At 33.5% G+C, this 14,188-nt stretch overlaps 1 protein-coding gene across 10 annotated transcripts in view; it reads left to right on the top strand.

Moving 5' to 3' along the window:
* The window catches only part of DOCK7 (dedicator of cytokinesis 7), a 196,979-nt gene extending 183,129 nt beyond the window's left edge, over positions 1-13,850 (top strand). For 3 of the 10 annotated variants that reach the window (XM_028489312.2, XM_028489314.2, XM_028489316.2), the window contains 6 exons: positions 255-344; positions 458-694; positions 1,271-1,414; positions 2,620-2,726; positions 9,095-9,262; positions 11,947-13,850. In XM_028489312.2, the coding sequence (XP_028345113.1) occupies positions 255-344; positions 458-694; positions 1,271-1,414; positions 2,620-2,726; positions 9,095-9,262; positions 11,947-11,989 (789 nt within the window). In that variant the 3' untranslated portion in view covers positions 11,990-13,850. The remainder of the gene's footprint in view (positions 1-254; positions 345-457; positions 695-1,270; positions 1,415-2,619; positions 2,727-9,094; positions 9,263-11,946) is intronic. The other 7 variants (XM_028489313.2, XM_007108126.4, XM_024119673.3 and 4 more) reach the window with 3 other exon arrangements.
* Positions 13,851-14,188: the final 338 nt, after the last annotated feature.

Here is a 14,188-nt window from a genome sequence, read left to right on the forward strand (position 1 = left end):
TTTTTTTTGTATTTTGTGTTATTTAAAATGAGTAAATGGGAATAATATCAAATAAGTATGGACTAAGGCCATGCTAATTTGATAGACTAAATTTAACTTTTGTGAATGCAAATAATTATTATTTTGTAATTATTGACATGGTTGTACAAGAACTTACTAAATGGCCTGATTTTGCTCAGCAGTCTCCCTCAGAGACCTCCTCTGTTTTCTACTACTGTTAACTTCATGTGAAAGATTTCTTTTTCTTATTTTAGGGATTTTATGGAGAAAGATTTGGAGAGGATGTGGTTGAAGTAATCAAGGATTCTAATCCTGTAGACAAGTGTAAATTAGATCCTAACAAGGTATGGTTGATTAGACTGTAATGACACATAGGTATATCTTTGAGACTGATTTTTTGGGGGAAAGACTGAATGATGATTTCACAATGTAAATGAAGGACTTTTTCCTTTCCCAGGCATATATTCAGATTACCTATGTGGAGCCATACTTTGACACATATGAGATGAAGGACAGAATCACATATTTTGACAAAAATTATAATCTTCGTCGTTTCATGTACTGTACACCCTTCACTTTAGATGGTCGTGCCCATGGGGAACTTCATGAACAATTCAAACGGAAGACCATTCTGACTACTTCTCATGCCTTTCCTTATATTAAGACAAGGGTCAATGTCACTCACAAAGAGGAGGTAAGTCTCCAAATAGGGAAATAGAATTAGTGGAGCAAATACATTGGAGCCATGTGAAAGCAATGTGGATATAGCATTGTGTATCATTCCTCACGTGGTAACATACTAGAACTTTACCCATTTTTTTTTTTCTTTTGTGGTACGTGGGCCTCTCACTGTTGCGGCCTCTCCTGTTGCGGAGCACAGGCTGCGGACGCGCAGGCTCAGCGGCCATGGCTCACGGGCCCAGCCGCTCCGCGGCATGTGGGATCCTCCCGGACCGGGGCACGAACCCACGTCCCCTGCATCGGCAGGTGGACTCCCAACCACTGCACCACCAGGGAAGCCCCAGAACTTTACCCATTTTTAAGTCATTAATTTTCAGCTTCTCTTCTAAGTCCCTAATTCACCCTTAGCTTATGCTTTAAAAGGTTGATTTTTTAATTTTTCATTTAGTGATCCAAATTTTGGAATTTTATTTTTAGATAATAGTTTACAATTGGTCACCACTTTTTTCTTATTTTAATTGATTGTATATAAAGCTCACTAAATATTTTTGAATCAATACACTGACCTAATAGATGTTATTTGACCCAGATCATCTTAACACCAATTGAAGTTGCTATTGAAGACATGCAAAAAAAAACGCAGGAGTTGGCATTTGCAACACATCAGGATCCAGCAGACCCCAAAATGCTTCAGATGGTACTCCAGGGATCTGTAGGCACAACAGTGAATCAGGTTGGAGCATTTGCTAATACTGTGCGATTTAAGTTATAAATGGAATTTTGAATGATTTCAGTATTATATTTTACAGAGATCACAAATAAGTGTCAAAGCAAGTGAAAATATGTTAGAAGTAGTTGCAAAAGTTAAACTGAAAAACAAAATTTTTAGTATAATCTCAATTATTAAAAAATTTTCACACCTGCCTTTTATACTGCCTGTTTTTCTAACTATCTGTTCTGAAACATTCTGTTAAGAAGGGATAGATTTCACTCAAAATGGCCTTTCCTTTAAAAGCTTGTACTGAAAGAATGTGATCTAAAAAGAAGGGCTCATTTTCAGAGCGACATGTTACACACATGGTGTGTATATCTACTCTCTTAGATACTCCCTGATGTTATCTTCTCCAGGTCTCCTTCACAGTGAGCTGAGAATAGTAAATAAGTAATGTGAAATCATTTTGAAAATTTTAATAATGTACGTACACGAGATATTGTTGTTTTGTCATATGCAGATTAGAAGCCATCCCCATTATCTCCTTGTAATGGGTTCATTCAGCTTCTTTTGCTGATGATTAGTGAATAGTCCAAGGTAAGGGAAAATCCAAAAAAGCTTCAAGTAAGATTTCTTGTAATACATCTTACCTTTTTTTGGGTTAAAGAAATGAAGCCAAAAAATGCCCTACCAAAACTGAAATGAAGATTTTAAGACCTTTACCCCCTAAAAGTATACGTGATTTGGAGGTTTTACTTCCAAATGACATAACTTACAAAAGATCACCTTTAATTCGCAGTATTAGGAACACATTTGGAATGCTGAGGGAAGCTGTTTTAGTAAAATCAAGTGTCTAATAATCAGTGGACTCACAACTGATTGTAAGTAGCCTGACAACTTTTACATCTAGGATAAATTAAAGAATATAAAAAATATAAGGCAGAATACATTAATAAATACAAGAGTCAGTCCTTTAGCTCCTACTCTTTTTCTTTGAAAAATGAACTAATAAGTTAATTGCTGTGGGCAAGAATACAGATTTGACATTAGGAAAAACTAAAAATGTATCGTCAGAATCCATCTCTGAAAAGTTTTAATATAGGCATAGACATATATGTATCAAGCTTAAATGCAGCTGGTTCGGTGCTAAGAAAAATGGTTTTGGCAAATTCTATCTCTGTGAATATATAAAAAACAAAAACACTTTTTATTTTCTTATTTTACAGGGGCCTTTGGAAGTTGCCCAGGTTTTCCTGTCTGAAATACCCAGTGACCCAAAGCTCTTCAGACATCATAATAAATTGCGACTCTGCTTCAAAGATTTTACTAAAAGGTATTCAAGGTTTCCTACATAAATATATTCAAATTGAGACTGAAGTGAAAGTCTTCAGGGACTATTGAAAAGAGAAACTATAGGAAAATGGTTCACAATGAGAGGTTGTCTGTGTATAACTTACTATTCCTTATGTATATATATCCCTGCCCCCCAATACTGTATATAATGCCATGTTTTAAATTTTAAAGATTAGAAAAGGCTAGACTCAGGAAATTTTTTCAACTTGAAACTATTATTAGTTTAACATTTAACTTGTTAACTTGAAAGCTGTTGTTTATTGTGAACATTCAATGTGAGAGTTTCTGTTTCCCTTCCCTCAGAAAATACACAAGCCGCAAACTTGGAAGCAAAAACTTTACGTTCAGATCTTATCCTTATCATCTTATGTCTCTTTTCCAGGTCACTTAATCATTATGATCCTCAGTTTTCTAATGTATGAAGTAAGGATAATAATATTTACCTCACACAGGGAGGTTGTGCAAATTAGGTGAAATAATACATGGGTGTCAGGGTCCCCAAGAACACCCCCAGTTTTGATGATTTGCTAGGAGGACTCACAGGACTCAGCATATAGTTGTAGACCTGGTTATGATTTGTTACAGTAAAAGAGTGCAAAGTAAAATCAGCAAAGGGAAAAGGCACAGGGGGTGAAGTCTAGAGGAAACCAGGTATAGGCTTCAAAGGGTCCTCTCCCAGTGCAGCCACATAGGAGGTGCTAATTGTTCCAGCAGAGAGTTGTGGCAGCATGTGTGAAATGTTGTTTACCGGGGAAGGTCAGTAGAGACTCAAGTGCCAACCAGGATTTTTATTGGAGGCTGGTCATGTAGGCACCTTTTCTCTGACAGGTACCAAAATTCCAGACTCCCAAAAGGAAAGCAGATATTTAGCAGAAACTATAGTGTTTGTATAAATAGTTCAGGCACAGTGAGCCACTCTTATTTTCTGAGTATGATAGGAACCCTTCCCAAATCCAAATTCCCAGACAGTAACCAAGGGCCAGCCTTGCAAATAGGACCTAAGGATAGCAGGCTCAGGCCTGCTATTAACTCTTTTCTTCACAAATAATACTTGGCACGTAATAAATAGGTATTCAGTAAATACTAAATTTTGAAACAATAGGGGAAAATAGTCATCAACTTGATACTGATTCCTGCTTTACTAACACTATGAACACAAAAGAGGGAATGATAATTTTACTTGATGATGTCAGGGAAGATTTCACACAGGAATTAACATTATATATGGACCTTAAAGGATGAATATTAGTTTTTCAGGCAGAAAAGAGGGGGAAGGGTATACTAAAAACTAACAAACAAACAAAAAAAACCAGCATGAGCAAAGTTCAGAATCTGTTCTGAGAAAGATGAATAGTTTAGTGAAGCTGGAACTGTACAATCTATGAAAACAAGTAGTCAAACACTGGGAAAGTAGGTTGGAATTAGATTGTAAGGGCCTTGTGTGCCATTAAGTAGATGACTTGTCACTTAACAAAGTAGCATCAGAACCATAGTCAGAATCCATTCTTTGACTCCCTATTATGGTTTCTCTTATCAAATTATGAACTATGGTTTCCCTTATATCAGTTTTGTCGTCAGGAAAATATGAGGCATGCTAACTTGTTCAAGTCTCTTGAGACAGTATTTTCCTTATTCTCACTGCAATAGCTGTCATGAATTTCTGTCAGTTTCTCCTCCGTGAACATGGTAAATGTCTTTTAAAAACTTCAGATAGCTTCATTGGAAAGTCTGGGATTTTATAATCTAATTATTGAGCTAGACAACCTTATAGGTTTGGTTATAGGAAACATAGCTCCTAATGTATGGTATAGATGAGCTACCCTAGTAAAAGAAAGAAAGCTGCTTTGTACTTGTAGAATTGACTGACTTCTATTGGGACTGACATACACACTACTGTATATAAAACAGATAACTAAAAAGGACCTACTGTATAGCACAAAGAACTCTACTCAATACTCTGTAATGGCCTATATGGGAAAAGAATCTAAAATAAAGAGTCGATATATGTATATGAATAACTGATTCCCTTTGCTGTACACCTGAAACTAACACAACATTATAAATCAACTATACTCCAATAAAAATTTAAAAATAAAATTGACTTATTTCTAGCATTAATTTTATTATTTGGGAGGTTTCAAATAAGAACCAAAATATCCCTGCTGTGCTTGTGAGCCAGATGATCTTGAAACAATACGTACTTCTTTAGGTCATAGACATTTAATAATAGATGCTTATTTTCTTTCTATTGTTTTGGAATTTTTACCATGACTACGATTCTAAAACAAATGTCCTCCTCTTTGTGTATATTTACTATAGGGTAATGAAGTCCTGTAGTCTGCAGGTCTCCTTAAGGGTTACCACAGAGAAGGTTTTCTCCTTTTAAATAACAAAAAGGCAAAAAACAAAACAAACTACATGATATAAACCTTACAAGTCATAGCCAATACTGCCTTTTTAATTTTTGTGTGTATATATTTTTATGCCAATATGCATACATATTTTACCATAGCTCAGTTATAATATACATATTATCTTAAATTCTTATTTTTCAATTAAAGTTAAAACTGTTATTCTAATAGTTATATTATCTCATCAAATGTCTGAATTTATGTTGAATTTAAGTGTGGTATAGTTAACAAATGTATCTTTTTTCTTTTGTTGAATTAAAATATTAAGCATGAGATGACTGAGCCAAAGTACATGAACATTTTTATTGGCCCCTAATATGTATGTAGTCTATTCCAAAAAGGTTCTAAATATTAACAGTGCCAAGAATGCAAGTGTACTAGTCACAGTACACCTTACTTTAAGTAATGCCATTTAAATAGGGTGTCTCTTGTTAATCAATTTAAATGGTACTTCAGTTTGCATTCTTTTATTCCTAAAAACAATAAACACTTTTTCTTGTATTTACTCTTTATATTTTGGGGCTTATCTTTTAAAACTTGTTTTCATTAAATCTTGAGTAGATTCAAAATAGTATTTATAACATTTTCTATTAAAGAATAGGGAGAAAAAAGTCATGTACCTACCACCCAGCTTTTAAGAAATAGAGCATTATCATTGCTTTGAGATCCCTCCTCACATGCCCTTTTCTGATATTATCACCCTCCCTTCCTTCAGAGGTAACCACTACATGAATTTCGTATTTGTCATTTTCCTTATTGTTTTTATAGTTTTATCATAAATGAATATATCCCTATTACACTAGTTTTGCATTTTTTTTAACTTTATATAAATGGAGTGTACATATTCTTCTGTGACTTGCTATTTTTAATGTTTGTGAGATATTGCTATAATAAATGTTGCTTTATTTATTTTATATGTTTAATTGTATGGATGTGCCATGATTTATTCATTCTTCTGTTGATGGATATCTTGGCTGTCTCCTGGTTTTTGTTTTTTGTTGTTTTTTAGTTACAAAGAATACTATTCAGATATTTCTTTACCTACTTCTGGATGTACAAGAGATAGCCTAGGGCTTATATACCTAAGAGTAGTGTTGTTGGTTCATAGGTTCTACTTCAACCAGATAATGTCACATCTTTTTCCAAAGTGTGAAGCCAGATTTACATTCTCACCGGTAGTGTTTGAGAGAGTTCCTGTTGCTATGTAACCTCACCAATATTTGATATTGTCTGACAGTTTTTTACCAGTCGGGTGGGTGTAAAATTATTATGTGATTATGGATTAAATTTGCATTTCCCTGATTACCAGTGAGGTTGGACATCTTGGCATGTGCAAGATGTAAAGTTATATGTTCAAGTTTTTTGTGTGTTTGTTTTTGTTTTTGTTTGCCATTTCCTATTGGATTCTTTTCCTTACGGATTTCTAAGAGTATGTACATATGCTTGGATATGTAATGCTTTATCATTTGTAAATATCATAGACACCTTCTCTGAATTTGGGGCTTAGCACCTTTTTTTTAATAAACAGAAGTTGTTAAATTTAATATAGTTAAATGATTCAGTCTTTTCTGTTATGACTATTGCTTCTTGTGTCTTAAGAAGTTTTTTACCTGAGGTCAGAGTAACATTCTATGTTGACTTCTTAAAAAGTCAATATAATGGTATCTCTAAAATTCAATATAGCCTAAACAAAAGGGCAAGAAGGCAAAAAAAGGCCTTTTTACTTTTTAAAAAAATCTGCTTAAATTGATTTTTGTATATGGTTCAAGGTAGGGATCAGTTTGATTTTTGTCTATACTGGTAACTGAATATGATGTAAGATAAGGGTCAGATTTCTGTTCCCATATGGATGTGCAGTTGACCCAGCACCACTTATTTCAAAGATTACCTTTCTCCACTGCTTTGCACTATTACACATCAAGTGCTCATTTTGTATGCCTGTTTCTAGGATCTTTGTTTTCTTCCACTGTTTCCTTATCTCTCCTTGAACTAATATTATGGTGTTTTAATTACTGCAGCTTTATAATAAACTTCCATATATGATAGAGCAATTCCTCTCATTTTGTTCAAGGACTACTTTTGGCCCTTTTCCTTTTGATATAAATTTCAAATTTTAGAATCAATGTATCTCTCCCTCTACCCCACCCCAAATAATAACCTGAATCTGAATCTATAGATCAATTGGAAGAGAATTGACTCTTCCAGTCCATGAATACGGTATACTTCTCCGTTTACTTAGATCTTCTGAATGTTTTTTTTTTTTTTAATTTTTTTGTAGAGGCCTTACGTATCTTTTGACTTATTCTTTGGTATTGAATATTTTTATATTTTTGTTAGTGGTATCTTTTAAAATTATATTTTCTGTTTGCTGGCATTCAGAAATGCAGTTGAATTTTATATGCTTTACATGAGAATACTGCCAAATTCACTTGTTAATTCTAATAATTTGTCTGTAGAATCTCTTTCTTACAGTAATGTTTAGGACCTCCATTACTGTGTTGAATGGGGATAGTGATAGAGGGCATCATTTTCTTGTTTCTGATCTAAAAGAAATTTTTTCAGCATTGAGTATAATGTTTTCTTCATGTTTTTGTAGATATTTTTAATGAGGTGAAAGAAGTTCCTACCTGTTTGTAGTTATACTAAAAGTTTATCATGACAAATTTTTAAATTTTATCAAGTGGGTTGTATGTGGGGAGTAGGGATGTAATAGGGTGTTAGAACAGTTTCATAGTATTTTGTTTGGGAGTTTTGCAACTGTTTTCATGGGTGAGATTGAATTACAAGTATTTTCTTATAGCCCCCATTAGGTTTTGGTATCCCAACCTTGAAAAATGAGTTTGAAACTCTTCTCAGGAATAGTTCTTTTTTCCCCCTATACCCTGGAATAGTTTTTTATATACTCTGGAATAGTTGTGTTACAAAGGGATTATCTTTCCTTAGAATGTTTAGTAGAATTTGCATGTTTATGTTTTCTTTGTGGGTAGATTTGTGATTTGACTGATTTGATGGTTTTAGGATTATTCATATTTTTGCTTAATAAATTTTATTCATATTTTTTGCTTAATATTTTTGGTAATTGATCTAGAAAAGTAGAATTTCAGATTTGCATTAAATTGTATGTAATATCCTCTGTGCCTTTATAAACTTATGCTGTATTTAACTTTATGTCCCATTTTTTATTTCTAGAAGAGGATACTTGGCCTTTTCTCATTTATTCTTGCCAGAGCTTAGTCTATTTTTTTTTAGATTTTTCTGACAACCAACTTTTGCATTTTTTAATATAGAGCTATCATACTTTAAAATTTTATTCCCTTCCTTATACTTTGAGTTTATTCTGTTCTTTTTAAGTTGCTTGTTAGCTCTTCAGTTTTAGTCTTCTTTCCTTAATATAAGCATATAAGGCTATATGTTTTCCTCTAAGTATCACTCTAGCTGCATTCTACAAGTATTGATATGTATACTTTTTTTAAACACGCTTCTTCCATTTATCTATTGGAGTCCAGATATTTTTTTCTTAAATATCTGAATAAGTTGGATAAAAGATATTATCAGATCTATTCAGTTGTTAAGAAACATTTGAATAAAGGCAAACCACTGTACAAGATGCCATTGTTGCTACATAAATGAGTACGGTTACATCTCTTAAAGAACTTTTAGTCTGGTGGTGATATGTGGGGAAAAAAAGGGTATCAGATTTAATATTAAAGTATATATAATTTTCAATTGTGAAAACTGGAAGCGGATGTTAGATTTTAAAGAAACTCTGTTGATCATCTGCTCCCTGCTTTAAACCTAATTGCAAGAGAGGATGTTTTACATACAACCGAAAAACTGAATGTCCTCGCCATGGTGAATATATATATATATATATATATATATATGCATGCCCTAAAAGTATGCCAGAACTCTTTTGATAACACACTGTTTTTCCTAGGTGTGAGGATGCCTTAAGAAAAAATAAGAGCTTAATTGGGCCAGATCAAAAGGAGTATCAAAGGGAACTGGAGAGAAACTATCATCGCCTTAAAGAGGCCCTACAGCCTCTGATAAACAGAAAGATCCCTCAGTTATACAAGGCAGTATTACCTGTTACCTGCCACAGGTATGCTTATTTTTTCTATTACTTTGGATATCTTCAGAAAAATGAAATCTGCTTGAATTATTTAAAAGTGAATTTATTTAACTTTTATTAAATGGTTTCAAATATTGTCTTCTGAAATCTAACAAGTTCAACTTATGTAAGCCTTTCATCATCTATACCTGAATCAGCCTACAAGATAAAAGTCAGTTCTTTCTGTAATAAAGAGAATAATAAAGTTGTTTTAAGAACTCATACCTAACCATGACACCACATATAAGTCTGGCCTCCTAGAACTGTTCCTTTTAATGTCCTGTCACACTTTCTGGTATTTCTATGAGAGAATTTGCTAGAAAATACTTGAAGCCAGGTATTCATTTCCCTTATCCCTGACAGTAAATAGTATATAGTATGTTCTTCTAGATTTGTATTAAAACAGATAACTCCACTGAGTATCAAGACGACTTCACTATTTTTCACTTTCTAATTGTGACAAATAAAATTAGAAGTGGAAGTAACTTGGAATTTTCTACAACTGACCATAATTCTACTTGAGCAGATAATTTAATCTAATTTTAGATTTCTCCTCTGTAAAATAATACCTTGAAGAGGTTGTTGTGGAAATTAAATGGCATGTGAAGTTCCAAGGACAGTGCTTATTAACATTTTTCCTTTTAACCCCTGAATTCCAGACAGGGCATGTTAACTGCTAAAAGTAAATTGCCTTCTTTGCATTTTGAAATCAAAATGTACATACATCTATTGAATTGTTGTGGCACCAATATTTTACCACCCTTTTCTTTGAATTATGGCAGTGAAGCTATTAAATTGTACTTACCTGATCAATTAATATTTGGAAGGTCTTTGAAGTTGCTTATATAAATGGAATGTAAATGCAAAGTATAATATACTACAAAAGAAAGTTTAATTGGCTATTTGATCAAATGAGAATATTCCCTGTTCTTCAGTGATCTAATATTTGTGTACTTCTAGGCCTCTGAAAATGTATACCAAGTGCCTGCTCTATGTCTTGTCCCCTACAGGGAGCATGTAGACAGACCATCTACAGGAACAGAAGGAGACCAGGAGGCCTGGCCTGTTTTAGATCCTTTCTCTGGCAGAATATATTATATTTTGCTTCCACCATCCTTACAGTGATGCACGACACCCTGGGTGGTTTCCTCTTGAAATTCTAGATGGGAAGCAACACTAGTTTCCTCCACTTTAGGCTTCCCTTTCAGTCTTTTTGGAATTTACTTCTTGCTGCTCTACCCACCTTCACCAGTCTTACAGTCATTGGTCAGAGGTCCTGGGATGGGGTGCTGGGTCCCTGAAGTAATCAGGAAGTCTCCTAATGGTAGTCTCACTTCCATCAAATCTCTCCAACTCCTTTCAATGGACAATATTGTTCCTATCTGAAGGAAGCTTTCCATTAGACCACTACCCTGAGTGTTGCCTTCCTCTCTGATGGTTATTCCTCCAAGCTTTAGTTCTTAATATTTGCAGGCAGTTTTTTGGAATTTAGAAAATCCTTTTTCTTGATGAACACTTTTAAGACTGCTATTTTCCAAAAGGAAAACCAAGCTTCAAGATTCAAAGCTGAACATGATCTCTTTGTACCTGTCCTCTCCTTTCCTGGAGATTGGAAACCTTAAGAGACTATTAACGTTAATGGCAGGAAAGATAAGCAAAACAAACCAGCTTAAGGAAAAAGGAAAATACATTAAGAAGTATTGAAGAATTATCCTCTTCAGTCGTAATTGCTTCAGCACTTAGAAAATAAAATTCCCATAGAACTTGAACTTTTTATTTTGCTGATTTACAAAATCTGGAATATTATTTTGCAGAAAGCTTAGGAGGTTTTAAGATGGTCGTTCTCACGGTATAATCTGGGACCCATGCGAGGGGTCCCTCGGACCTTTTCAGGAGGTTCCTGAGTCAAAACAAATTTTCATATTAATGCCAAATATTTTTTTTTTCATGCTCATTCTCTCATGAGAGTACAGTGGAGTTTCCCAGAGACTATGTGCCATGTAAAAGATTGAATGCAGAAGCAGATATTAAGAATCTAGGCTTTCTATCAAGCCAGATGTTAAATATGTAAGAATGCCACTCTTCTAAAACTGTTGCAAATTACTTTTAATAAACAGTGCTGTTTACAGTAACATGTAATGGGTTATTTTATAAAATAATTTAAAATGTTCTTAGTTTTAATTTCTCATATGGTAAATATCAATATATAATCCATAAACAAAAGCTTCCTTGGGGGTCCTCAATTTTTAAGAGTGTACAAAGGATGTAAATCCCCAAAATTTGAGAACCACTGATTTAAGACTTAGAATTTAATATTTTAAGTAAAACACTTGCATTTTGCCTTTTAATAACCCCAAGTAAATCTTTTCCTGAAATCTCTCCCATTATCCCTTAGTTCTTGTTTAATCACAATATCTAATATATTTATTGGACAAATTAATGAATGATCAATGGACTTGGATAGAGTGGTTACTATAATATACTTCTAATCTATAGAGAACTCTACAAGTTAGAATATATAAGGCAGAGTGTGTAAGAGGAGCCTGTAGCTTGAAGTGTTAAAAGAGCTTTGGTGGCAAAACTTTTGAGATAATTGGCAGAAAGAAAGCATGTAAACATATTTTACACGATTATATAAAAATTGTTTACTTATAACTATATCATTTCCTCTCCAGGGATTCCTTCAGTCGAATGAGCCTGCGCAAAATGGATCTCTAATATAAATGCACTTGTTTTATTCATTTGAAAAAAGCCATGTATTCAACATTGAGTGTGAAAAGAATTTAAGAACTTTTGAAAAAGACTTGGGACTTAATTCTGGAAATTATAGCATTAATTTACTCACGGAAGAATGCAGTGGCCAAACAATATCAAATGGCGATCGCTGAAGTTTGAGAATCATGGCTCTGTTTCTAATGTTCTGGTAATATGCTGTTATCTTTTTTAAGACATTTTAATGACTCAAAGGTACACTTAACATTTACCATTATTTATACCATAGCTAATGTTAAATTTATTTACTTTAAGTTTGTATTTTTTAATTTATATTACCATTTATAGATTCGTTTTTGAACCATTTTAAATGTAGTAATGCTTATTTTAAAGGTACTATTAAATATGTGAATGTTTACACTAATTTTACTGAGACTTAAAAAAATTTTTTTACTGACAAAAGCAGAGAATAAGTTAGTTGATTCAAGGAACAGTTCCAAAAATAGCAAAATGAAAATCATAACTGACAGTCACTTTATGGGCCCAGATAATAGCCCCCAAATTAAATAAATGAATAAACTAATGGGTGGAAATAAATTACTGATAACTGGTTTGTAAAGTCTTAAAACTGGTTTCTAAGGTATTTTCCACTTAGGCACGCAAAAAAGGGATTTAGAATTGCAGAAGTAACTTTACCTGATAACTTCTGTCTATAAATAATGATTACATACTGGGATAGCTAAAACCAGTGACAGTAGTTTGACTCTCAACCTTATTATAGTAATGATAGTAGTATAAGCTGACCCTTAGCAACTAAAATGAATGATTCCTGTTTTAAATTAAATAAGACAGTCACTTCATCAGTTTTTAGTGTTCTAAACTGATAAATTAGAAATCTGCTTTAAACTTATCTTACATCACCATAAAAATAAGAGAGAGCTGGTGTTTGATTTTAATCTACCAGCTGAATAAGGTATAGTTATTTTTTGATACTTGTATAGATTTTACAAAGTGTATGTATAAAAGGTAAAATTAGCTGTTAATTAAGAGCTAATTAATTTAAAATTGTAACTTTATGATATGAAAGACTAATGCAGGTTTTTTTCCAACATATATTTCAATTATTTGGCAAGTTTTTCCAAGGAAGTGCATATTAATCATTTCTGGAAGTGTTTGAACATATTTTCTTTGTGCAGTATTGTAACTTATAGAAAGGTTATCACTTGTAATCTATCCCTTTGATCTACTGACCACTTACATGAATCACTTAAGAACTGATCAAATATAATATGGTACCTTCTTTCTCCTGAGAGCGTAGATGTGATGGCTGATACTCCCCGCTCCAGCCTACCTTTACAACAGGCAGTATTATTTCAGATTCTTCTTATCTACATCAATTCAAAGACTGAATCACAGAAAGGTTTTTCAGGTGAGTCTACAGGTGGACCAAAACAGGTGAACTAGGGAGTCAGAAAAGCATAACCTCAAAAATATATATTTGGGAACAGAGGATCCAGATGGTCAATAAGGAAAGGGAAAGTCAAGAACAGAAACTCTTTAAAGCAAACAAAAAAGAAAAGGTAACTTATTTATATACTCTCTCCCTCTCTAGGGTGCGGGTGGGGGGGGAAGAATATTAAGTAATTCCTAGGTAATTTCTCATAAGGTTACACCTGTGTAAGATTTGGATTGTCACCTATTTCAGGGACAATATCAAGAACTTTAAGATTTATATAACTACGATTTAATTATCAGGCAATAACTGTCTGACGTGAAATCAGAAGGATTCCTCTCTTAAAACACTGGTGTAACTGAACACTTACTTACTTCCTAACTTACCGTGTTCTTCAATTTTCTTAAAACAAACTTTCTCATATCAGGAATCTACACTAGTTCTTAACTAGTATAGTTCTAGGCTGTCTCTTGAGTGTTACAGAAGCCCAAGTTCTATCCTAGAACTACTCCATCAGAAGCTTATGAGTAGTGTTCAAGGCTGTTTCATTTTAAAAGTTCTGTTAGTGACTCCTACTCCCTCAGCTGCTTATGGGTAGTGTTCAGGGCTGTTCCTTTTTAAAAAAGTTCCATTAGTGATCCTGAACATAGAAAGTGGCAAGAACTGTGACTTTTTATATCACACCATCTTGTGAAAGAATGTGTAAGCATTAACTGTAGTTTATTAGTTGACAGGTACTCTTTCTTATTTGT

This window comes from Physeter macrocephalus, chromosome 4 (assembly GCF_002837175.3).
Source record: "Physeter macrocephalus isolate SW-GA chromosome 4, ASM283717v5, whole genome shotgun sequence".
NCBI classification, from domain to species: domain Eukaryota; kingdom Metazoa; phylum Chordata; class Mammalia; order Artiodactyla; family Physeteridae; genus Physeter; species Physeter macrocephalus.